The sequence below is a fragment of the Cyrtonyx montezumae genome, unplaced genomic scaffold, assembly GCF_038088225.1.
Source record: "Cyrtonyx montezumae isolate F1298 unplaced genomic scaffold, pur_monq_1.0 scaffold_6, whole genome shotgun sequence".
In the NCBI taxonomy this organism is placed as follows: Eukaryota; Metazoa; Chordata; class Aves; order Galliformes; family Odontophoridae; genus Cyrtonyx; species Cyrtonyx montezumae.
Window position 1 is genome coordinate 3,919,984 of NW_027072067.1, and position 25,012 is coordinate 3,944,995.

Consider the following 25,012-nt stretch of genomic DNA (forward strand, 5'->3'; position numbering starts at 1 on the left):
GTCTGTGGAATGGCACGTTAGGAGAGTCTCAGGTCTCCAAGGCTCAGGCTGGGCATATTCTGCTGTGCTGTGAGTTGGGAGGAAGAAAAAGCATTGTGTGAAGCACGCAGGGAATCTTGCACAGATGGTGGCTGCCGTTACTAATACATACTGTCATTTTGGTCACTCTGTGCAGTGGGAGCTTGAAATAATCCCTGTCAAGTGTGCTTTTAGCATTTGAGGTGAGAACTGGTCCCCTGCAGTTCCAGGGTGTTGTTTCCTGTAATGGTAGTATTGCTTCACACAGATAAGGGAAGTGTTTGGAGCACCACTGTTCAGCAGGGACTTGCTGCAAAGTGTGGATTTGCTGAGTGGATGAGTCTGACCTCACCTGGTGAGGTGCTCATGCTCTCACCAAACTTGCCAACCTTGCTCAGAGCATCTGCCCGTACCCAGCGTGCACCGGAGCTGTGTGCAGCCTCGTGGGCAGGCTTTGGGCACCACTTGCACTGGGCAGGCTGGGTTCACTGAGAAAGTGTCACTGGGGTTTGACTGCTGGAGCTAGACTTTGTCAAAATCATGTCAGGATTGAGTTGCCCTAGCAGAAGCTGTGAACAGAACTGGCAGGGCAGGAATGGAGCACAGTGAGATGGGACCCCAGGTGTCTGTGCTTTTCTGTGTTAAACTGGTTTCTTGGTGACAAGGGATCGTGGCTGCACAGCTGCTTCAATTCTTCTGTGTCAGGATGCTTGGGAGGAGCTGTGGTTTGCTTTCTGCAGCCATACAAGGGTATGGGGGTGCAGGGTGTGTTGCAGTATGGCAGCAATCAGAGCGTGCTTATGTTTGACGTGGTGACGTGGACAGGAGCTGTGTGTGTGTGTTGTGTGAGTGGGGGATGTATGCATCTGTCCATCTCCAAGCTCAGGATGGCTTTGACAAGACCACCAAAGAGCCCGGTGCAACTTGAACTGGTAAAGGCGTCTCGGTGGATTTGAGGAGGGGAAGGACTGTTTAGAAAGGTCTGATGCAATGTCCCAGATATTTTGGGCAAAGAAGGCTGGAAGAGCAGAGCTGCCTCCTTTCTTACTCAGTCTCATGCAAATCTGCTGCAGAGACAGCCAACAGCTTAGCCCAGCTGCTTCACCCCCTGCGTTTCTCCTCCATTTATGGCTGAAGATGACACTGAACATAAGCAGGGTGTTAAGTTTACCGCACCCCCTCTACTTCTGCATAATTCTGATGTCTTGGTAGGCAGCTTTCCACAGCAATGGTTTGGTCAGCCCTGCATGGGGCTCCCACGGAGCCACTGCAGAGCAGGACGTGGCCTTTGCCTCCTGTTAGTCCTGAGTGAGGTGCAGGAGCTGGATTACCAAGGCACGTGCTCATTCTTTTCTCAGCAGATGCCTTTTGGCAAAACAAACTATGAAGAAGCATGCATCAGCAGATGGTCAGCATGCAGGCAAGCTCTCTAATTAACATGAGCCAGGTCAAAATGTAGATTTGATTTCACTTCGTTCTTGCTGCAAATAATTTTATCACAAAATAATGTAGGATTTTATTTCTGTTGCTGGTGTCCTTTTTGTGTTCTGTTGCCTCTGTCCCTTTTATTTACCACTAGCCACTTGCAGAATTAAGAAGATTGTAAAATTTATCAGAGCAGTGATATATTTAAGAAGATGTAAGCATGTGTGCAGCAATAAAACAGTCTATTTCACTACATCTCTTCCTGCTGTGGCCTCTTTGTTACCAACTAACGTCAGCATGGTGTTATTTCTGGATGGATGTGGTGGGTTCCTTGAGTGTTGTTCCTTTACCTTGCCCAGGTTGTCTGTCCATCTCTGCTTGTCACCCCGTGTCCTTGCTGCCTTCCCATTAAATCCATTTCTCAGCCTGCAGAGAAAGTGTTTCCTGTGCTTAACTACTCAGACTTGTTCAGAGGGCTCAGGGTGCCCAGGCATTTTCTCTTCTCCTGGAGGACTGCAGTGGAAATGCTAAGTCACAGCCTGAACCAGTGATGGAGCACCTGGTGGGAAGGCAGGGCCACCCCAGGGAGCTCAGGTGCATGCAATTCAACACACCTGTGTGACTGCAAGGGGGTGGAGCCAGGATCAACCCCTTCCCAGCCCTCATTTGAGGGTTGGCAGTGGAGGCAAAGGCGTCTTGCTGGGGATCCCTGCATACCAGAGGCCTTCCAAGGGTAAGTAGATTGTCTCCTTGGTTTCTGTATCCACAGCTGCCACATTTGAGCATATCCTTACCTGCTGTGACCTAGGACCTTGCTACTATGCTGCCACTGCTGCACTTTCTATCATATTATAGTGTTACAAATGTAGGTATTTGCTGTCTTCTCCCCTCCTGCTGGGTTTTGTCTGGGTTTGGTTCTTGGGGGGGTGGGGGGGTGGTGTTGGCTGTGTTGGCAGAGCAGGTTTAGTTCCACCTTCGAAGCCAAAACCAGTTTTGACATAATGGGTTTATTAGGATAAGAGATGCCACACTGGCAAACAGTTTGTCACAGCTGAGGCCTGTTTTGAATCAAGGTGATGTCTGCCTGCCTCGTTAGGGCAGGTTGGAAATGAGGTGGGTGAGTGGTTTTTTCCTGCTGTGGGTAGTTGTGGTCAGCTTTGTGAGCTCACACATCCACAGCGTGCTTCAGGATGCTGAAGAGAGCCCTGGAAGAGGATCAGTGCCACGTAGAGTGCTAGCCCAGGCCTTGAGGGTCTGGCTGCTCAGTTCCCAAAGTAAGCTCAGGGAAACAAGTGTGTGAGCTTTCCTCTCCCTCCTCCTGCTGCTGGCGGAGCTTGGGGGGGAAGAGTGGGACTGGAGGATGCCATCTGCTCCAGGCTTGCTCCCTCCTGGCTGTGGCTGTGGGGTGGTTTTCTGGCCGCTGGTCCCAGCGGGGCCATTAGCTCCCTGCTCTCTTGCTGGTATGGCAAGGCACGAGGCTGTGCTTTGGCACAGTGTGTGAGCAGGAGGGAGGTGGAGGAGAGCTGTGCTGGGGTCAGATGTGTCGGTTCGTGAGCTCAGGGTGGTATTTTTGGTTTGGCTTTTGTTTTTAAAGAAAGCCAGGGGAATGTGATGGAGTTTTCCTATGGAAGCACTGAGGTTACATTATAACCCCAGCAGGAAAACATCCCTCCCTTTTTATTCTTTTATCCTATTGCTTCTCTGCTACCCAGGGTCATCCCAATACCATTCGTGCAAGGCTGCAGCAGTGATGAATTGTGTGAGGCTGTGCAGAGACCTGCTCTGGAGGGAAGGCAAGGAAATGCGTTAGCTACCATTCCCTGAGATATACTTTCAGAGATGAAGGCTGATCTTTGCTATCGAGGCTAAGATGACATTCTCTCTCTCCCTTCTGCTCAGAAGGTTTTATTCTAACACATTCTTGGCACAGCATCTCAAGAACCACCAATATTTCTCTGAATTTTATTAAGTTTGCTTCCATAACGGGAGCCAGCAATCTGCTCTCTCCAACTCCTTGCACCCTCCTCCTCCCTGGATGTAAAAATGAACTGTAATCAAGAGTTTTAACACAAGCTTGCTGGTGGCAAGTTCGATCTCTGCTTGAGGAGCTGAAAATGTTTTGGGTGAAATGTCCAGAATGCTTTTTCTGCTGAGATGCCCCTCACTGGGGTTAGTACGCTCAAAGCCCTTCAAGACGTGGGCACTGTGCATCTCCTCCCAGGATGACTGCTCCTTGTTTCTTCATGTGACGTTTTCCAATCGTGTGTGTGGTTAAACAACAATCTTCCAGGTCTGGAGCTGTGTTGTCTTTCAAGAGGACACAAGTGTTTCCCTGTGTTTCTCCCCCAGGCCAAGCGGTTTCCTTTGGTCAGATTTCAGTGCTTTCTCGTGCAACCCATCTGAACTCTTCATTGATCTGCTAGGAGTTGTTTTCCTCCTGAATGTGTGGAGTACTTCCAGGCACTGAAGAGTTTCCCTTGCCTGCTCTGCTCTGAGCAGATGTGAGCCCTCTGTCAGTCCATGCCGAGGCATTGTGGTGGGGGCTATGGAAATGGCTCCTTGTTTGTGGACGTTGGGCTGAATAATGACATCCCTGAGAGGTGACACCGGCTCAGGGCAGCACGAGGCTTAAGTGCTCGGTGGGGAAATAGGCACAGAGCCCAAGGCTGGGCAACAAACCTGTGCTAAAAACAGAAAGGTCACCTCTGGCTATGGCAGTGGTAGGGCTGATGGTTGCACTAGATGTTCTTAGAGGTCTTATTCCAACCTCAGTGATTCTATCACTTTCACGACAGCAAGGGCACCTAAACCTGGATTTAGTCTCTCAGATCTCTTTCTAGAGGGATGGTGATAGCAAATGATGCCCCCAAACACGCTCCATTCAGAAAACATACCTTTATTTATTAGTTGCAATATACATTGTATTCCTTTAAGAATCCTAAACTTGTATATGGTTTCCCACTGAAAATACATGTGTATGTATATATGCTTTTATATATGTATATATATATATAAATGTATTTTATCGAACTGGGACAAAACAAAACGAGAGAAACAAATTACTTGGAAAAATAAGTGTGATCTCCAAGGGTCTGTGGTGGCAGTGTACTGAGGAGAGTGGTACAAAAAGAACAGGCTAAGTGGAAAACGTGGTGGGCAGAGGGGAATGGCCTCCCAGTGCTACAGGTGGTGGCATGGATGGCAGTTGCACATCACTATTGCTTGGTCACGGGTGCCACCTCTTCTCCAAGGCAGACTGGTCTCTGCACAGCAACATTTGTAAGGCTGGCTGTGCTCCCTGTGCATGGGACCCGCTGCTGGGAAATAGTTTAATTACATTTCCCTTGGCAGCAGCTCTGCTCGTTGCTAATCTGGTCAGTGAAGGAAGGGTTCCTCCAGGGCATGGGGAAACTGAACTGGGTCAATATAAAGTAGCTTATGTGCAGGGTAGGGGAGCAGCAGGTACATATTTGCTTGCTAACCTGATTTTTCAATCACAGCTTCCCTCGGGCAGCCAGCACCGCTGGACAGAGGGATGAGTTCCCCAGGTGCACGTAACTGCCTTCCTTTCCTTCCTTCCAAACTGCAGATGTGTGGTGGGCGAGCCACGCTCTGCAAGGCACTGACTGCAGACCCTGGGGCAGGCGGGAGCCAGCAGTGAGCTCTGACCCTCCTGCTCCCTGGCAAAGTGCTTGTCAATTTGGGACATAAAGAATGGGGGGCATTGATCCGTTCCTCCTGGCTTCCTGGGGAAAAGTGCTTTTGAAAATCCCACCCTCAAGTCATTGCTTTGCTCTGATCCGTGTGACATCTGTCACCGCAGCGTCACACCCACGTGGCTCTGCTCCTGAGGAGCCTGGTCCCCACCGTGGTGCTGCTGTGCCTCTCCCAGCAGTGCCTGGCACGGAGGGCCCTTGCTTGGGAGAATGAAGTTGCAGCAAAGCAACAGTGCGAGAGTCACTGCAGGTTTAGCAGGGGTGGGTGGGAGCACGTGGTTGCGCAGGAATGCTGTTTTAATCACGAGCTGGGAGAACTCCAGCTGGTTCCTCCCTTTAAAGGCAGGAAAACACAAGTGGAAAAGTGCCTGCTTTCACCTCTATAAGAGAGCTTTCCTGACTTGGGCACGTAGGGGTGATGGCAAGAATGCATCCTGCACCCACACATCCTGCATCCCACCATGCTGATGGGTTCTGCCTGCTATTGCACAGAGGTCCCTTTCCTGGATCTCTCCAGAAGCAGCTCCAAGGGCAGGAGGAAGGGGCAAGACCCCCATGGGGCAGGATCCAGCCTGGGGCAGCAGCACCGGGCCCCATCGTGAGGTTTGTCACCTTGGGGCAGCCCGGTGTCCTCACTTGCAGAGGTGGATGGAGAGGGGCAGGAGGTGGGCAGGAGCTTGGTGGTGAGCTGGGGTCATGCTGTGGGTTTCCTGCTGAAGCAGGGGACCGTGAAGCTGCCTGCTGCTAATCCCCACCCACCAGGTGCTCTGTACTTCTCTCTAGTGGTTTTTCTCAGGACGTTTTCCAACTGATGAAACAACAGATTATGATTGTAAAGTTATGGTGAGAGGGCTGGATCCCGATGGGGCAACATTCATCCTCACCAAGAGAATGAACAATTAACCTTTTTCTAGCTTCTCCTCCCATTTCTTCCCCAGCTCCCAACCACCTCTATATACATCATATATTATATTACTATATTCTCATATAACTCTGCTTTTTCAGTTTCAGTAGCGCAAATGATTAATCCCAAGATGGGGGGTGGGGAAGAAAGAAAAAAGGAAAAAAGAAGGGGTTGAAGAAAAGCAGCCCCTACAACTATTTACAGAATAGTTCATCTTGCAGAGGCGATGGGGTTTGGCATTGGGAATAGCCTGGTTTGTGAATGGGATGCGTGGGCTTGAGTCTATGCTCACCCGCTCCTCTCTCCAGAGCCAGGGCTGTGAAAGGACCAGGTGGTGGGGATAGGGAATTGAAACTGCCAAGTGGAAGGTACTGGTTTCTCTAACATACCAAAAAAATTATTGCAGTATTAATACACCCCTGCCACCCCCGCGAAAGCAGAGAAGAGGAAGTGATGGAGGAAGCTCGGTGAGTGAGGGGAATCTCACTAAAATTTCCCAACCTGGAAGGCTTTGGGGGCTGCTCCCACAGCTGTCAGTGCTTCCTCAGATTATGGCAAGGGTCATTTACACCAGTAACATCCACCCTGTGCCTCTCTCCCCACCCCTTACACTGTGTATGGCAAAAATATCCCACGAGTCCCTCCACGCTAGATCTTTTCCAGAGAGAATTCTATTCAGGAAAGCTTCTATTCCCAGGAAACCCCAGTAAGAGCTGCAGAAAGAATTGCTCTTAGGTCTGGCTGGTTTCTCCAGCTGCTGAGACCTTCTGGCCGACCCACGTCAGTATTTCCGTGAAGACAGAGGTGGTGACCTCAGGCAGCTCTTTGTGCAGTGCATGGTAGGCTTCCTCGTACACCTGCAGACAGGGAGAGAGCAGGGATTAGCACTGAACAGACAACCTCATGGGCAGAGCAGCCTTCAGCTCCTCTTGGCAACACCCACGATCCCACTCCTTGTCTGTTTTTTCTCCCAGGTGTGGTTTGGACCAGAAGGTCTAGTGGTCTTTCCAACCTCAGCGATCTTGTGTGTGTCAACTTATCAAAGGGATGCCATTGGCTCTGGCATACTCTGCCTCAAAAAGAGATCTTCTGTGCTGATAGACCCTGCTCTGCTCAACACCAAGCATTCCTTCCTTCCCTGAGGGGCTGGGAACTTGCTGGGTTTGCCAGGCACCAGTCCTGCTTCCCCAGTGTGAGCTTTGCAGTGAGTGGTGCCGAGCCCTACCCTTGCGGGACAGCATCCTAAAAATGGAGAGAGAGTGCTGACCTTCAGTGTCTTGTCCTGGCTCTGCACCGTGTCCATCAGTAAATAGGAGCCTTTGATATCACAGAGCTTGTCAGAAGAGCCGTGCAGCACCAGGATGGGCAAAGTCAGCTTGGGGAGAGCTCGCTCGATTCTGGCAATGGCATTCATCAGCTGGATGACAAAGGAGACCTTCATGCCACCGTGGTAGACCAGGGGGTCGGATGTGTAGGACTCTATCTGGCAGGGAGAGAGGGGTGATTTCAGGTTAGCAATATTTCATGCGGAAAGGGCAGAGCAGGTGGTGAGGAGGCTCTATCCTTGGCTCGCACGCTCATTTCCTGCCCCATCAAGAATTCCTGCCATTGTCAGGGCTGACATCTTCACCACGTCTGCAACTGAATAATGGCTGCCTGTTTCTCCCTAACTAACAGTGAGGGAGAAATTCTGTGCTCAGAGCGGTGAGGCACTGGCACGGCTGCCCAGAGCTGTGGATGCCCCATCCCTGGAGGTATTTAAGGCCAGGTTTGATGGGGCACTGGGCAGCCTGAGCTGGCATGGGGCAACTAGTCCACAGGTTGGAATGAGATAGTCCTTAAGGCCCCCTCCAACCTAGGATTTTGTGACCTAGGCCTGCAGGTAGCTGACGTGTCTGCTGTGCAGTGCTTGTACACAGATGCTCTGCTCTGGGTACAGAGGATGCAGACATAACGATGGGATTAGGGGTAGGCAAGAAAAAAAGTCAACAACTTGCTCAGCCAGACTGTGAGAGGCTAAAAATACACCAGAGCTGGTGCAGAAAGTTGCTAGGAAGGAGCAGTTACCGCAGCAGGCAAATCTACAGTAAATATTTGTATACTGTACATGGAGACGGCCCACACAGCCACTGCCATCTCAGTATTTGCCAGAATGCTTTGATCACGAGTTGGTCTCTGGCACAGCCTCCAGGTTTCTCTTGGCCCTGGCAGATGTTTGTAGAAACGAGGGTTCTTTATAGGTTAGCCAAAGCCACCTTCTCTCCTTGCGGACACAGAGGTCTTGTTCAAGCTCTCCTCGCTCTGCAGGAAGGTGAGGACATTGTGAGGTTACTGGGAAGGCAGGAGGACACAACGTGGTGGGGCTTTCCCAACTGGGACATTCGTTTGCTAAGGGTATAGAGCTGATTTTCTTCCTTGGCATCTTAAATGTGTTGGGGCACGAAGCACTGGAAATGGAGCTGGCAGGGAGGCACAGGTGCACAGAGGTCTTTCCCCATTGCCTTCTTGCTTCATTGAATTCCATCAGCGTTTTCATAGAATCATTATGGTTGGAAAAGCCCTCTGAGATCATCCAGTCCAACTGTCCACCTGCCATCAATATTGCCTGCTAAACCATGTCCCATTGTCCCCCACTTTGAGCAAACCCACTGGGTTGCACTGGCTACTCTTGCTTCAGCTGAGCTCGTGTCTAAGTTAGTGCTGCACTAAAGCAGCACAGCCTTGAGATGTTTTGTTATTTATTATACTTTTAACAGAAGGAATTGAGGGAGAGGCAGAATCAGGAGAAGTGGGTGGTGGACTAACAGAAATTCTCTTCCCGTGGAGTAAAATAATGTTGATGAATTAATGTGTGCTATGCATCCCCTGTGCCATACGTGCTAGGAGAATGACCTAATAAGTTTCTATCTCTTGCTCTCTTCCTAAAGAACAGGGAATTGTTTTAGCTACTGAGCTGTCAACAAATGTTTTTGTATAGATGATGGAAGGGGAAAAAACAGTAACTTTATCCCATCCCAGATCCATCAGCAGTGGGTGGGAGGATCTTTTTGCCCGTGAACCAACAAAATCCTTGTTGGAAAGCTAATGCTCAGAGCATGGTGTAAGTGCAGAGCAGAAGCTTTGTCCACAGCTTCAAGCTAATAAGCAGAAATTAAATAATTAAAAAGGAAAAAAATTAAAGATTTAGGAGCTCGCTGTTGCGATGAAGGCAATTTACTTGTCCTGTTTCATTTTGAGACTATTACAGGTTATGCTGTTATACCCTGGAAGCAGGAGTGGGGTTTTGAGGTTGTACCTTGCTCTCTTTCGTGTCTCTTGCATTTGATACTGCAAATGGATCAAAGGAGCATCTCCATGCCATCCTGTGTTGCGGTGCGTACACCCTGAGGACAGCCTGCTGGGAACACAGCCTCACCAGGAAATTCTTGGATGACATCCCAAAAATATTTCCAGAGAATGAAAAGTTGGCCGGGCAGAAGAATATGTTTAACATATAAATAATGGATGTTTCCAGCACACTGTGTGCTTTAAGGCCGTGCAACCCGTGTCCAAAGGGAGGGTGGAGTGTGTGCCAGTGGCAGCCAGAGGATGAGATGCTGTGTTACCTTCTGTTGAGTGCATTGCAGCCCGTTGCTGCTGTGCCAGAGGCAAGTTCATGGGCAGGCAGCAAGGCAGGGAGCAGCCTTGTTCTGAAGACCCTCCATTGTGAGCATACCGAAGCAGACCTGTTCTCATGTGCCGTGAAATGCTTTCCCTTCCTGCACGGGAAGGGGAAGGGCAGAGAAAAAACAACACACACAGGAAGCTCTTGAGACTTGGAGCATCACGCAGCAGTGGGAGCAGCAGTAAATATTTGGGTGGAAAAAAAGGTAAAACAACACAGGATAGTGCTTATTATAAATTGTTCCCATGGAATAGGGAAATATTTGGACAACGTTGTGTGGTAAATTAAGGAAGTTCGCTGACACTCTTCTTGTATTATGACTGGGGTGTCTCCCATCAGCACTTTCCTCTTGTCATGCCTTTTAGTGCAGCAGTTTCCAGCAGAAGATCCAGCTGTTGGAAGCAGGTGTGTTTAAAACTGCCATCCTTAAAGAGCAGATGTGACACAGTGCTGTGTAATGACCCTGAGTCGGGCAGAGAGCCGCATGTCCCAGCAACGCTCACTGCTCAGGGAGGGGGAACAGCCTTGGATTCCTAGACCTGAACCCTGGAAGCCTGATTGCTATTCAATAGGACAAGAGGGTATGGCCTCAAGTTGTGCCAGGAAAGAGCCAGGTTGGGCATTAGGAAGAATTTTTTCTTCAAAAGAGTGGTAATGCGTTGGCACGTGCTGCGTGGGGTGTTCCAGAACTGTGGAGATGTGGCACTGAGGGATGTGGGCAGTACTGGTGGCAATTGGATGGATGAGGTCACAGGGGTCTTCTCCAGCCTTCATAATTCTCTTCTGTGAGATTCATTTTCTTTGCAGTTTTCTAATGGGTGAGTCAACGGTACAAGTTAAATGCACTGAAGCTGATGCACTGCATCAGTTGACACCATCTTTGCTCCTTTCTGATCCTTTCAGCTTCAATTCTAGCACTGTGTGTGCAGTAGAAGTGACAGCATTTGTCAGCGGAGCAGCTCGCCACAGCAGTGAGCTCTCCTGCTTTTGGGTGCTGCGTTCTCCATTCAGTCTTTCTGAAATACACCAAGTTCTGGGTCATTCCCCTCTCTGGACCAAGCAGCTTCACTCACCTGTTGACCGTGTCTCCCTGCTTGCTCTCCTACCTCCACACCGAGAGGGAAAGAGAATTGTCAGGTGTTGTGGCAGCAGTTGCAGGGACATCTGGCTGTGCCAGTGGTGGCATGAATGGGCTGCAGTGGTTTTTGCTAGGAGAAGGTGTGAATGGGAGAAGAGTCTCAAGCTACGATGGCACTGACAGAAGTTGATCCTGGAACCACTCCATTCACACTGGCAGTGGAGCTGGAATTAGGTTGTTACGATGGCTGCTTCACTGCAGCTCGCTTCAGTATTATTCCCAGGCACAGAAAGAACACATAATCCGTTTGGAAAGGCTGTGGCAGAGCCAGAGTGCAATCCAGGAGAGCTTGTAACGAGGTCTTCAGGGCAAGCGTGCTTTTTTTCATCTGTCTGAATGCATTCAGCACGATGCAATCCTGGTGTGAAAGCAGGAATACCAACCTCTGGCACTGGAGTTTTGCACTTGAAAGAGCAGGGTTGGAAATGCAGCCTTTGGTAGCATTTGCAGGCAGTGAGGAGTGGTGGTGGAGCAGGAGGCATGCAGGGAGCCAGAGCTGCTTTCCCATGGTGAGCCACATGTCCTGCTCTGTGCAAAAGGGCATGGATCTAGCTCTTGTGATTTAGCAAAATGCTTTTTGTGTTTGATTTTTCTTTTTTTTTTTAAGAGAAAAGAGAAGGATGCAACAGGATACCGACTACGCAGTAACTTTAAGTGGCATTAAGGTTCTCACCTCCTTCTTGTTCCGGGAAATGGCACTTGGATCTATTGATCCCAGAGACAAGTTTGGAAGCACAAGGTTGAGTACTTTTGCTGCAAAAACCTGTGGAAGAGAAAAGCAAGTGGTTAGGGCCAGAGAGGCATAGAGGACCCAATCCTGAGCTGGTGGGAATCAGTGCTGAAATTAAACAGTTGAGAAACGTCAGGTGACACAGGATAGAGATCTGTCCTATATTTTAAAGCATTTCTCTTAAAGTGAGTGTCTAAACTGCTCCTGGGATTGGGTGGGTGTGCAGGTCTGACATGTGTCAGCTCTCAGTCCACCGCACTGCAACTTCATCACCCCTTTCCTCTTTCTCACCCTCAAGTTAATTTCCAAAAAGGTATGGGTGAGGCACCTTGATAGGAAAAAGCTGTCTCCGTTCCCCACGGAGCTGTTATTTTTTTGTGGCTGTCACTGCCCTGTCCTGCTGCCCCAGCTCTGATTTCAGGCTGTGGTGCACGTGACACTCTGTGCCATTTGCAGGAGCTGCACTCTTTCTGATAAAGCAGATCCTCAGGGGAATCTGCAAATAAGCAACAACAAAATGTGCACACGTTGGCTAAGGAATCTATTGCTCACTTGTCTCCTGGGAAGGAAACACAAAAGCATTCAGCAGCCCAGGCCTGAAACCACTGGCAGATGAAAATCACTCATTTGAATAGCACTACAAGCACGTTGGTACTGTGTTTCTGCTCTGACCTTTGGTAGCTGTCTTTAATTAAGTGATCACCACCTGAGTCAGAAATTGTGCCATTAGTGTATGTTGTTTTTTTACAAGCCCCTCTGTGTTCTCAGCTAATACCTGCAGGTGAGCTGTCACCTATGTTCCCTGTTTCTGCTTAGATTTAATCACTTCTGAAGCGCTCTGACATTTTGGATCACAGATGATACATGACAGAGTAATTATGATATTAGAGGAATAACACAAGGTTGAAGTCAAAGTCGTCCAACGTGACAAGCAGTGAGGACTCAGAGCAGATCTGAGAACCTGTGCTTTGGGCTGGATGTGGCTACCAACAAGGTGCACGGGAACCATCAGGTCAGGGCCTGAACCAGTGACTGAGCACCTGGTGATGGGGTGTAGCCCGTCCTGGGAGCACAGGTGTAAGCAATGGGGGGCAGGGAAGCTTCTCTATTTGTAGTGTTTGGTAAGCCCTGATTCTTGGAAAGGGGCGAGTGATGTCTTCTTTGTTAGTGGAATGTGAGTGCTCTCTTTCTTGGGGTTAAAGCAGCTATACCTGCTGCTGCCTGTTCTTACACAGGTGTCATCATTTCATAGGATCATTAAGGCTGGAAATGCTGTTCAGATCAAGTCAAACTATCAGCTCATCTCCATCTTGCCCACCAAACCATGTCAAAATTGGACTGTGTGAATGAAAGTAACCTATCCTGAGATCTCTGGAGCTGACCCATTAAAAACATACTCCCACAGGTGCAAGTACAATGAGCAAGAATGAGGTTTTTTTCTGTTGTGTTAATGCATTGTGATGATTTGAGATATTCACTGGAATGAATTCTAGGTAAGGACTTTAAGCTGACAATACTACATAAGTTTTGCTTCTCTAAACCACTTACACTGACCCAGATATGTGGAAAGTAACTGTAGATCCTTTGCTGAGGCATTTAATTTGGAAATGTAATTGTTGTAGGTTTCCTTTTCAGCCTACGAAGGCTGAGAGAAACAAGCTCAGAACACCTCTGAGATCTGAATAGTGGTTTGGATGTGCCTGCCTCTGAACGTTACTGTGCCAACCTGAGGCAATTAGGCTGCCCTAAAATTGGAGCCTGAGTTAAGTGCTAGGGTGAGTTGCTGTGCCTAATGACCACTAAGTGAAGAGGAAAATCTCGGCGTGAGAGGTTAGCTGATGCTCTCTCAAGATCTGCTTAGAATGTCAGCTGCAGATTCTGTATACTGTTATTAAGGCAATAGACAGTTAGGTCTATGACCACGCATAAAACGGGGAGCAGGGCTTTCCCTGCTTTTGAATTCAGCTTTAGGAGAAAGTTAGTAGGTATCTTCTTAGATTATGGAAGAAGTCATATGTTTGGTGGTGATGAGCAAAGCAGTTTTTTGGCCATTTCTCTGTTCTAACGTTACGTGCTTATCTCCACAGCCTACGGATGACCTCTGTGACACGCTTTGGAAAATTCCTGAAGCTTCTGCACGTATCTGGAGTTTTGCCAAACTGCTACAGAAATACAGCTGGATCTGGGCCCAAGCACTTCCAGCCCAGGTGAGTGGTGTCAGTGCAGATGTTTCTGGTGTTCAGCTGCATACGAGAAGCCCCAGGCTCTGTAGGTAACACATTAGATGTGCCCACGTATATGTATTTTCTGTGTGCACATGAACTCATATTTGCACACAGGCAGAACCTTTTGGTATGAAAGACTCATTGGGAAAGGACTCTGATTTTTGGAGGGTCTTCAGACCTGCTGGGAGTACACCCTCCACGTTTGGATTATAGAATTCAGGTTGGAAAAGACCAGTAAGATGACAAGTCCAACCCCAACCCTCCCCACCATGCCCATAACCAGTGCCACATCTCCATGGTTCTGGAACACCTTCAGGGGTGGTGACTTCACCACTCCCTGAGCAGCTGAGCCAGTGCCTGACAGCTCTTTCTGAGAAGAAACTGTTCCTAATATCCAACCTGAACCTCCCCAGAACAACTTCAGGCCATTACCTCGTGTCCTATGACTCAAGGTCACATCCAGTGGGAACCTGAAATTTTACGTTATAATCAAAAAGTTAAAAGGTTCCCCTGGGCCTCCAATAATTATGAGCAATGTGATGCGAGCTGTGACATGCTGGACTTTAATTAAAAGCCATGTTATTGAAGGACTGGCTGTGTTTGATATATGAGGAGTTTATGTCCCTGTTGGTTCAAAGTGGCAATTGTTGGTTCTTGGGATAACTGCTCCCAAATGACCAAGAGTGCAATGCTGGAGATATTGGCTGGGCTGAGGATGACACTTCAGAGCACTGCTGAGTTGCTCAATGCAGGTGTGTGAAATCCTAGCACAGTTCAGATCTCCCACCTCCTCCTCTGTGAGAGTAATCTCCAAATAAGCTCAAAATGGAGATCTGAACGTTGCCTCTTGACTGGAAGTGCAACTCAAAGCTGACTTCATGGGTTTTGCATTGGTTTAACTGCACGGATGCTTTGCAGTGTGGATGTGTTTCTTCTGAACAGAGCAATCCCTGTACCCACACACAGGGGAGGTCTGTGTGCTTGCTTCTCTCTCAGGATCTCTTCTTGACCAACTGCTTGAGTGAATGTTTTTTAGTGCAGTTCACTGACAAATGTGCTGGATTATCAAAAAGGTGATGTGTGAGCTGCTTAAGTTAGCCAGGCTCGTTTGGCTGAGCAGAAAACTCTCTGGGAGGAACACTGTGATGAGCTCTTGTTATCAGGCTGAGAGCAATGGGCGCAGGGATGTCGGGGAGATGGGATATCAGGAATATGATATGGTATGTGATCAGGGAGATGCCAGGTATGATGTCTCCATACCTCTGCAAGAGGCCAAATGGAAAACTCAAGAAGCAAAGAGCCATTCTTGTGTACTGATTGTGTCAGGCATATGCTGGGGGTAATGGTTATTATTTCTGAGATTGTGCTGCCCACTCTATTTCACAGCACTCATCAGCAGAAATTCAGCAGGACACGCTTTCTTATTCTCATGCTGCTCTTCGTCAGCACGTGTGGTTTCTGTCCCTTTGCATCCTTTGAAATATAGAAGGCTCAGAGCCAAGTTGGGTCCAGAGAGAGCAGCGGGACCCTGCTCTCCTCACTGGGTTCAGAACAAGTAAGGTGGATGTTTCAATCAGGATTCCCAGGGCACTGGATGAATTGTGTTGCTGCTTTGAGCTCTCATTTGTTTAGCCAAGGTAAATTCTTGCTCAGCTGGAAACTGCCCCAGCGATGGGCTGAATGCAGTGGTCCTTGGGAAATGGCTCACGGCCTGGAAAGTCGCACCGGTTCCAGGGGAAAACCGAAGCCTTTGTGCCTCAGAGGCACTGGCACCAATGCTGTTTCCTTTGGCTCTCAGAAGGAAAAAGCACACCAATGTTTTGAGCTCAGCTTTTTGGAAAATGGCAGCTTTTGCACGAATACTCTGCTTGCTTTCACTCCTTCCTCTTGCAAATGTCTTTCCAACTCTGGGAATGATTTTGAAATGTATTTGATGCAGCAGAGATTTCAAAAATAATTACATCTCTATCAGTTTTGAGAAGCAGCAATAGATCTGAGAGAAAGGAATGCACTGTGAACTGCTATTATTGTGCTTGAGATGCTCCCTAGGAATGTGACCCCATAAACAACTTTGCAATACTCCAGTTAGAGATTAGGATTTCCTGCATTGAAATGTCATTACTATCTGCTACTGACCTGCAAGAAGCCAGACTGCAGCAACACTAATTTCCATAGAGCTGGTTAGTCCTTATTTCAGAAAGGATTTGGCATCTAGTAAACTGAATAGCTCTAAAAGGAAGAAAAGCTTTCTGTATTTTCCTCCTGTGGGGAGTCACTCATGAGGAAAACACTGACTGGCATCCAGGTGGTGCAGCTCTCAGCGGGGTTTGGCATTTCGAGGCTGGAGGTCTCAACACATTTCCTTCTATGGAAGAGAGAGATGATTAAAAGCCACCCTTGGGGCTTGTAATCGTCTTTTGTGGGGTCAGTCAGTGGCTTAGGTACAGCACAAGGTGTGACAGGATTATGCTGAAAGCTGAAGCAAGATGTCTCCTTTTTCTCAGGAAAAAAATAAGAGAAAAAAAATAGTTCAGAAGTAGATGAAAATGAGAAGCTAGCCCTAGAAGAGTCTAAGGAGAAAGGTTAGGAGGAGAAATAGTTCAGAAGTAGATGAAAATGAGAAGCTAGCCCTAGAAGAGTCTAAGGAGAAAGGTTAAAGGCATGAGGACTGTGGGAATGAGCTGTTCTCTCATTACTGCTGCCTTAGCTTGGTCCTTCCCTTTGCTTACAGTCTCTTTTTAGAGTTGTTTATTCTTTAAGCATCTAGAAAGGGCGGGAGAGCTGAGGGCTGGCCTCCTCCCTGGAGGAGGACAGAGCAGGCAGCGCAAACTGGGGTCAGAAATAACCCAGGGTGGGAGATGTGGACAGGAGGAGGTAAAGCCTGAATACCAACAGAAGGAAATGCACAAGGTGGTAGCCACAGATGGTGCTGATGTTGGGGCTGTGATGCTCTAGCTGGAAGCCATTCAGGCTCGTGGATTCCTGGGGCTCAAGAACTCTAGCTTTGTTTAGAAATCAGTCATCCCCCGAATGTCTAAAATAACCCTGCCCTGACATCGCCAGCAGCCTGTGTTGCAACTGTACCAGGCTCTGTATGAGTCAGGGAGAAAACTGAGAGGAAGGGGAAGGCCGGCGCTGCGTGGGCTGCTGTGGGGCGTGTGATGACAGCACAGTCTGCTCCCACCTCCTGTAGTGCATTGCTCCCTGGTTCCCATTTACATAGGCTTTTCTAGATGAGTTCAGGATTCACTTCCCCTTCAAACAGAGGGTGCTGCTGTGGGAGAGGCACTCCAAAGCAATGTACTGATTGGCATTCAGGCGGTACCTATCTCAGTGGGTTTGGTGTTCTTGTAGAATCATCTGAGTTGGAAGGGACCCTTAAAGGCCATGTGGTCCAACCCCTGTGATGCACAGGGACACCCACAGCTCCATCAGGTGCTCAGAGCCCATCCAGCCTGACCTTGGCTGTCTCCAGTGATGGGGCACCCATCTCCTCTCCGGGCAGCCTGTGCCTCACTGCCCTTATTGTAGAAAAAGTCTTCCTTATGTCCAATCTAAGTCTCCCCTCTTTTAGTTTGAAACCATTTTTACTTGTTCTAAGAGGAGAAGGCTGGAGATCTCAGTAAGTTTCCTTCCATGGAAGAGATGTCTTGTTGGCTCTTACCTTGATGGGGGTGGCAACTTCTGGGCTGGCAACCACCAGAGGAGAGATCAGCAGCATGCCTGAAAAGTCACTGGGCCTCTCGCTGGCTGTCAGAATGGAGATGGCTCCCCCCTGCATTGCAGAATAACAGGGCTTAGTGCAGCTCACAACATCTGGCTTATATGGTAATCCTGTTAGTGGAAGGGTTTAGTTCAAAAAAACAAACAATTTCTGCCCGGACTACCCAGCATGCAGAAATCCTCACTCATTACTGGGAGTTAAATGTCCTTCTTTTCCACATCACAGATACCACTCCAGCCCAGCCTGACACCGTGCACATCATTTTGAGCCAATTGTGGCCGGGCTCAGTCTGAGGACAGAAGGAGGGCTGGGGGTTGCAGGGACTTGGCTGGCTCGCTGGGGGAAGTTTGCACAGGATTAGTTGCCAAGGGAAATCTTTGGTGACTTTCCACGCTTCCAGAGAAGCAAGGGCTTGTTAAATAGAGCAGCAGCCAGAAGCATCTGAAAGACCTTGCTGGGAAATTAGCTCCTTGTTACAGCGGCTTTGCGAGCACTTCAGAGCATGCCATGCGTTCTTATGCAAGAACAATCATTTATCTGAGCATGGGCTGAATCCCAAAGCACTTATTCATTTTTCTCTCCTCCAGGAAGGCAGGGGGAGAAGATCAATGACATCAATGGGAATATTGCTAGCTTGAATAAAGGGATTTGGCCCGTGCTGTCAGAACCCGACTTCAGATGTGTTCACCAAATCATTGCCTTTGTTTTTGCAGCCCTAATCCTTGGTACGTTTCCCTGTAAGGTTATTTAACAGAATGAGGCTATGCAGTGCTTTCGTGCTTCATCCCCTAGCTGCTCACAAAGCTTTGGAGGGCTTACCCTCCTGGTTACTGAGTAAAATGAAAGGAGAAGCCCAGTGCTACAGGGAGGTGGTAGGATTTGTAGGGTTCCCAGCATAATTGAAAGGTCCCACTGAAAAACAGGTCCACTGTTGCAAATGGGCACTAATTAGGGCCGTGATCCAGGCAGAGAAGTTAAGGGCTAGCTATAGTGGAGGCAGAACTTGTGCAGTAAGGCATGCTGACCAATCAATTGTACCCTGCAAGGAGGGGTGGGAAGATGCTTACCATGGAGTGCCCCAGGATGAGGATGGGCAGCCCTGGATGATCCTTTTTCATGAGATCAATGTGCTGCAAGCTGTCCCTGATGAAGACGTGGAAGTCAGAGACGACCATCCGATCCCCCTCACTCTGCCCATGGCCAACTGTAGGGGAAAAGAGAAACGTGCATCTGAGTGATTTACAGCAGTTGCAGTCAAGAAAAGCTTTATTGAAATGTGCCTATTGGGCTGTTATTGTCCTTCTCCTGCAGTCTTTTTGAGGCTATCCTCCTTGGAGGTCTTCAAAGGATGCCTGGATGTGATCGTGGGCACTCAACTCTGGGTGTCCCTGAGGAAGGAGCACGTGGACCCAGAGGTCCCTGACGACCTCAGCTGTTCAGTGATCTCTCAACAGAAAGACTGCTGCAGAAGTATAAAGGATCGTAGCTGTTGGAATCTGATGGTTCACTGTAGAGCGAGAACTACTGCACGAGCACTGCCACGAAAGGGAAAAAATTCTGAACGCTGGATACAATTTCTATAAACTTAATGGACCTTGGATATAGGCTGTTCCAACGTGTGGGTGTGCATGAGCATTGCAGAGTCCTCTGCTCAGTGCTGCTCTGGAGCAGGAGGTGAGCTGGGAGCCTTCCTACTATGAGCTGAGGAGCAGAGGCCAAGTGGTGGGGGAGGCAGCAGCCCGTAGCGGGGATACATCAGGTGGCATGCCCCTTCTAAACAAGTGCTCACGCAAACTGTGCTGTACCTGGGTGCTGCTGGTTCATTCTGTATCTGGGAATTATCTCGTCTAATCAAAGGGAAAGGAATGACAAAAATGGGAGATGAAGAGTTGCCATGGAAACAGTGGTGGTATCCCTGGCAGAGGTGGACTCAGCAGATCCACGAGCACAGTCCCAGGCAGTTCTGAGCTCACAAAGGCTTGAAATTAGTCACAGCATCACCAAGACTGGAAAAGACCTCCTCATCTAGTCCAACTGTCCACCTACCACCAATATTTCCCCACTAAACTGCATCCCTTACAGTATAGTGGAATCCACCTTGGGGAAGCACTTTGCATGTGTACCACACCACACGTATGTGATGGTATCTACCAGGGATGGGATTCTTCCTTAAAAGCAGTTCCCTGTTGGTTTCTATTCCAGGAGAACAGTGAAGGGAAAAATGCTATGCAAACCACTTCCATACTGATGGAGTGTAGGGGGTGCCAAACATCACCCTCCCCCCCTTGCGTGTGCCTCCCTGGGGCTTCTCTGGTGGAACCAGACTGCAGGGAGAGATTGAAAGCCACAGAGGGTAATGGCTTGTTGAATCCTGATGTCTAAGAAAACCTGAGCTTGCTTGTTTGCTCTTCCAGGTGGTCTCCAGAGCTGGGACTCATGGCAGCGAGCACAGCAATCAGCCATGATATCTGCCCAACCAACACAGAGATGTCATCCTGGTCAATTGCAAATAATATATTACTAGTGCTGCTCTCCATGCACTCACTCCAGTTTCTGCCAAAATATGATGCAGTAAGCATCTTCCATGGGTCAGTGGCCAGAAGCAAATCTGAAGAGCCAATTAAAATGATCTATAGAACTAAAGCCATGTGTGGGGCTAGCGGATCTTTTTCCCAACCTCCATATACTGTCATCTCACTTTGTGTAGCTCAAATGTGTCTTCTGCTCAACATTTGAACTGCAGATTTAACAAGCTGATAGGAGCTGAGCAGTCCAGAGGGAGGAACCTGCTCTCTTAGCAGAGCTCTGCACTTCCACTTCTTTTTTCTCCGGTGCACTTGCTTCTCATATCTCTTTCTGTGCAGTCTGTGCGAGACAGCTGAGCAAGCAGAAATAGCAGCATCGCTGTGGCCCAGGTCTGTATATGGGCTGTGAGTCTGTTTTGGAGCTGTGAGGCTTTGCCCTGTTCCTGAAGAGAGAGAGGCAGGTCTGGAAGGCCTCTGTGGTTGTCAGTCCTACTACACAACAACGACGCTGCCTGTAACAGAGAGGTATCTATGCTTGGGAAGCCAAGAAATGCCTGAGCAGCAGCTCTGATGAGCAGACCACTGAGTTTCTCCAGGTTTATGGTAATTTTATTGATTGCTTAACGAACGTGCTTTTAGCTACTAAGCTACTGTTCCCTGCTCATGGCACACAGCAGTGCTTGGGGAGCAGTTTGTCTGCATATGTGGTATAAGAAGACCATGCAAGCCCTTGCACCAATACTCCCTGCTAGATGGCATTGGTTGTGTATATTCCTTTCCTCTCCTCCTCTGTAAGAAACCAAACTTATTCCACCAGAGAATGAGTTTATTGAAAGTTTGAATCTCCCAGCTCAGAAAGTATCAGCAAAGGAGCTAAGTCTAACAAAGTCTGAATAAAGACTGCAGAGGTCTGGCCCAATATGCTATTTTCTGCATGTGTTTGTTCAGACTGCAGCTCTATCAATGTGGGGGCACGAAGAGTGGCTTGTGATCAGTAAACACTGCCTGAAAGCATGACCTCAGAGCATGATTCCCCCTGTGGCTGTAGATCCTCCAACCCTACATCCCCCTCTGGGTGGAATAATGCTGACTGCCTGAGCAGGAAGACAAAGCTGAGGATTTGGCAGTGGAATACCTGATGGTGAGAGGGCTCTGGGGATTGAATTATCATTGCATAGGTGTCGCTCTGCCTGTATAAAGGAGCCATCTCAGTTTGGGTAAGCTCAGCAGCACTGCTCATCTTAAAGAGAGCTGCATCCTTATCTGGGTTGGTAACGGGGAAGGCTGCTGAACAGCTCCTCTGCTGAGAAACAGGGAGAAGAACAAATGAGAAGGGGCTTTGACAACTTTTGTCTTAGCTGCGTTCCCTCTGGATGGAGGAGCCTCAAATCCTCAGCAAATCATGCTGAGCCAAGATGAGAAAATCCCTCTGGGCTCTCCACTCCATCACACCTGAGCAGAGTCTTGCTTTCTGGCTTCTATATAAGCCCCAGGCTGTATGTGTTTCTTTCTCCTTCTAGTGCCAGACTCTCCTAACAAAGGCACTGCTCAACCCTGTGTGCTCAGGTGTGCTGTGAGCCATTCCTCAAAGCTCCAGATGGGACGTTTTGCCACAGAAGATGAGGTGACATGAAAAGCGCAGGGTAAAATACGGACTTTAGCTGTAGATTTTCTAGTGTCAGTGGTGTTCCTTAAAGCTCGTAGTCATGGGAGAGCAGAAATTATGGTCTATGTTGTTTTTTCAGCCTTTGCTCACTATTTACTATGGAAAAGCCATAAAACTTAGAGAGGACATGAGAAAGCTGCCAGGGGAGCAGTAACTCTCCAGGCAGAGTCTGGATCTTGACTATTCACATATTTGGAGGCTTCCTGCTTTGGGAGAACAGAGATGATTTTGATCCATTTTTGTTGCAGTAAGGCTACCACCACAGGCACTGGTGAGGTGAAACGCTGTCTCCAGCCAACTGATGGTAGAAATAACCAACAGGAGCACAGGGCTTGACACCTGGCTTAGGATCCATCACACCATGTGCTTGTTTTTTTCTCTCTAAATACCTAACTGTTGTGACGGGACAAGGGGAAATGGTTTCAAACTGAAAGAGAGGAAATTTAGATTTAGACTGGATATAAGGAAGAAGTTTTTTACAATAAGGGAAGTGAGGCACTGGCACAGGCTGCCCAGAGTAGTGGTGGTGCCCCATCCCAGCCAAGGTCAGGTTGGACGGGCTCTGAGCACCTGATGGAGCTGTGGGTGTCCCTGTGCATTGCAGGGGGTTGGACCACATGATCTTTAAGGGTCCCTTGCAACTGAAACAATTCCATGTCCCTAACTCAAAGAGTTTAAAGTGGGAGAATCACTGAGAGGGAGGGTTGGGAGAAGTTTACTGCTCCCAGGGCGTAAATACATTTGGAACTGCACTAATGATGGAGCGTGGATGCAGGAGCTGCTAAATGCGAGACCTGCCACATTAACAACCTCCAGTGGATGAGCTGCTCCTGCAGAGCAGAATCCCACACTAAAAGGACTCTTCTTAATGATGTCAGTGGGGCCATTTGCAAGGCTTGCTGCAGCAGCCTCTGGTTTAATAAGCCAGAGCATGGATGTGATTCACTCCCAAAGGGGCCGTGGGAGGTCAGAAAGGTGATCTTACTGCTCCAGCACACTGCAGCACAATGGGCAGCAGCAAAGAAAGGATTTTTGCAAGATCCTGTGCTAAGCTCAGTCTGAAGACCCTCTTCTTTCTCTACCTCTTTGATCAGTAAGCTTACTGGAGAGATCTACTGCTGGAATCTGACAAGTCCATTTGAAACAAATAGCTGAATGCCTTTTGGAGGAGGGGTTTGAAGGAGTGCTAAGCGTTTATGAACATTGTGAAAGATCTGCTTTGTTCCTCAGGACTCAGGTTTCTTCCCCAAACTGGAGATGGGATGGGCAGTGATACAGCACAGTGCTTTGCCAATGCCCACCTTTAAAGCTCAAAATGAAGCAGATACAGTTTTCAGGAGTGCTTTAATTTTGGAAGTCGTAGCAGCTAATTAAGTGGTGTCACAAGGCATTACAGCTGATGCCTGTATTTATGGGATCTATTTAAACTTGTCTGAGCAAGGACTGCTTTTTGTTGTATGTGTAGCTGTAGGTCGTCATCACAGACCTTGGTCCCAGGTACTGCAAGATCTAAACATAATAATTAACTCTAATCCAAGAATGTAAGGCAGTGCATTTTTGCAGAGGAGGAGAAAGGAGAAAGCACGTAGATGGAGAATGTGGGTGATACGATACACAAGATGACACTAATAATGGGTGTACATAACAAATGTGCAAAGCTTTCATTTTCTGCTTGGGTGTTGGGTTTTTTGTTTGAGGTTTAATGAAAGAAAATAACGATCAAGTAAACACTTCAAATTGTCAGAACAATTCACTCCTGAGCAAACTATACTTGGTTTATAATGAATCGAGTACACATCTTTTTCATCGAGTGAGCAAAGCTCATTAATTAAATATATTAGATTTCAAAGCCCCCAGAGTTTAATTATTCATTTAACAAGCAGTACATCTGATCCACCATTCAGACTCACAAACAATGAAAGCAACAGGAATAAGCTTCAAAGTAGTACAGTCAACATCTGGAAAAGTCAACAGGCTGTTCCTTTACCCTCAGGAACATGTAAAGCAAATGTTCTACTCGCAGAACAAATACACACAGGAAACACCTCTGATTCCATCAGAAAGAGCCCTGCTCAACAAAGCAGCTTCCTTGCCCTGAGAGCATCTTCATCACAGCGAGGGAGCCCATTCTGCTTTTTCTTCCCCACTGGCTTTTTTCATTCCCCAGCAACAGGATTATAGAATCATTAAGGTTGGAAAAGACCACTGAGATCAAGTCCAGCTCTCAAACCATCAGCACAACGGCCATAAACCATGTCCCTTAGTGGAACATTTCTTGAATACCTCCAGGGACAGTGACTCCACCACCTCCCGGGGCAGCCTGTGCCAGTGCCTTATGACTCTTTCTGAGTCATTTTTTCTAATATCCAACCCAACTCTCCCCTGGCACGACTTGAGGCCATTACCTCTTGTCCTGAGGCCATCTCCTCTTGTCTTAAACCAAGCCTGATTCGCTCAGTAGTGCCTGCCCTCTGTATGTCCATACTCTTCATTTTGCATGCAGCTGTGAAGGACAGGACAGGGACACCTGAGACATCTGGGAAGCACTGAGAACTTATAGGAGAAGGCTCAACCCAACAGCTGGTTCCATCTTTATCTGTTTTGAGGATCTGAAGTACATCACAACATGCGATATATTATTGCTGGCAACTCTTGTCTGTTCTCCTCAGTCTGAACAGCCTTCAGCATCCCTTCTTTTGTACCACCTATATAGATACAGTGAATATACAGTTTCCCATGACAATAGCCAGGTTATAAAGCCATTAGCTATGGTACCGAGCAGTATCTCTCCACCCTCAGCATTTTATACATTAAGCATTTGCCGAAGAATTGCCTCCCTCTTATCAAAGGGAAGTCTTGCTTTGAATACACAAGTCCAGAATCATCCTTTTTCCTTCTCAAGATTAGGAAAATCATTTTCCTTTCAGCATTTGCTGGATAGTCTTTATGCACTTGTCTCACACAAAGAGTGCAGCAAACTGAAAGCCTTCTCCGCCTACATCAGAGACACATTTGCAGAGCTGAGATATTTTTAGAATAGTGCACACACAGAGTTATATTGTTTGTTGTCTTGGTTAGAAAAAAAAAAGAAACAGGCAATTTTCTATACTAAAATTATTTGTGCCTTATTGCTGGGCAGCAGAGAACCAATCATCTTGCTGAAACCATTTAAAATCTTTTCTGTACTCTAAAGATGACAAACAAAATGACCTGGTACATATCAGAGCAGTCATTAACTCTGTCCAACAAGGCAAACTGTTACTGCCGATGTTAAGAT

The 25,012-nt window shown here is 48.0% G+C and overlaps 1 protein-coding gene across 1 annotated transcript in view; it reads right to left on the reverse strand.

Moving 5' to 3' along the window:
• Positions 1 to 5,891: 5,891 nt before the first annotated feature.
• Positions 5,892 to 25,012, reverse strand: part of MGLL (monoglyceride lipase) — a 51,794-nt gene continuing 32,673 nt past the window's right edge. Inside the window, exons 4-8 of the mRNA XM_065749269.1 lie at positions 18,612 to 18,748; positions 17,485 to 17,595; positions 11,539 to 11,628; positions 7,331 to 7,546; positions 5,892 to 6,920 (exon numbers count right to left, since the gene is read on the reverse strand). Coding sequence (XP_065605341.1) covers positions 6,795 to 6,920; positions 7,331 to 7,546; positions 11,539 to 11,628; positions 17,485 to 17,595; positions 18,612 to 18,748 — 680 coding nt within the window. The 3' untranslated portion in view covers positions 5,892 to 6,794. The remainder of the gene's footprint in view (positions 6,921 to 7,330; positions 7,547 to 11,538; positions 11,629 to 17,484; positions 17,596 to 18,611; positions 18,749 to 25,012) is intronic.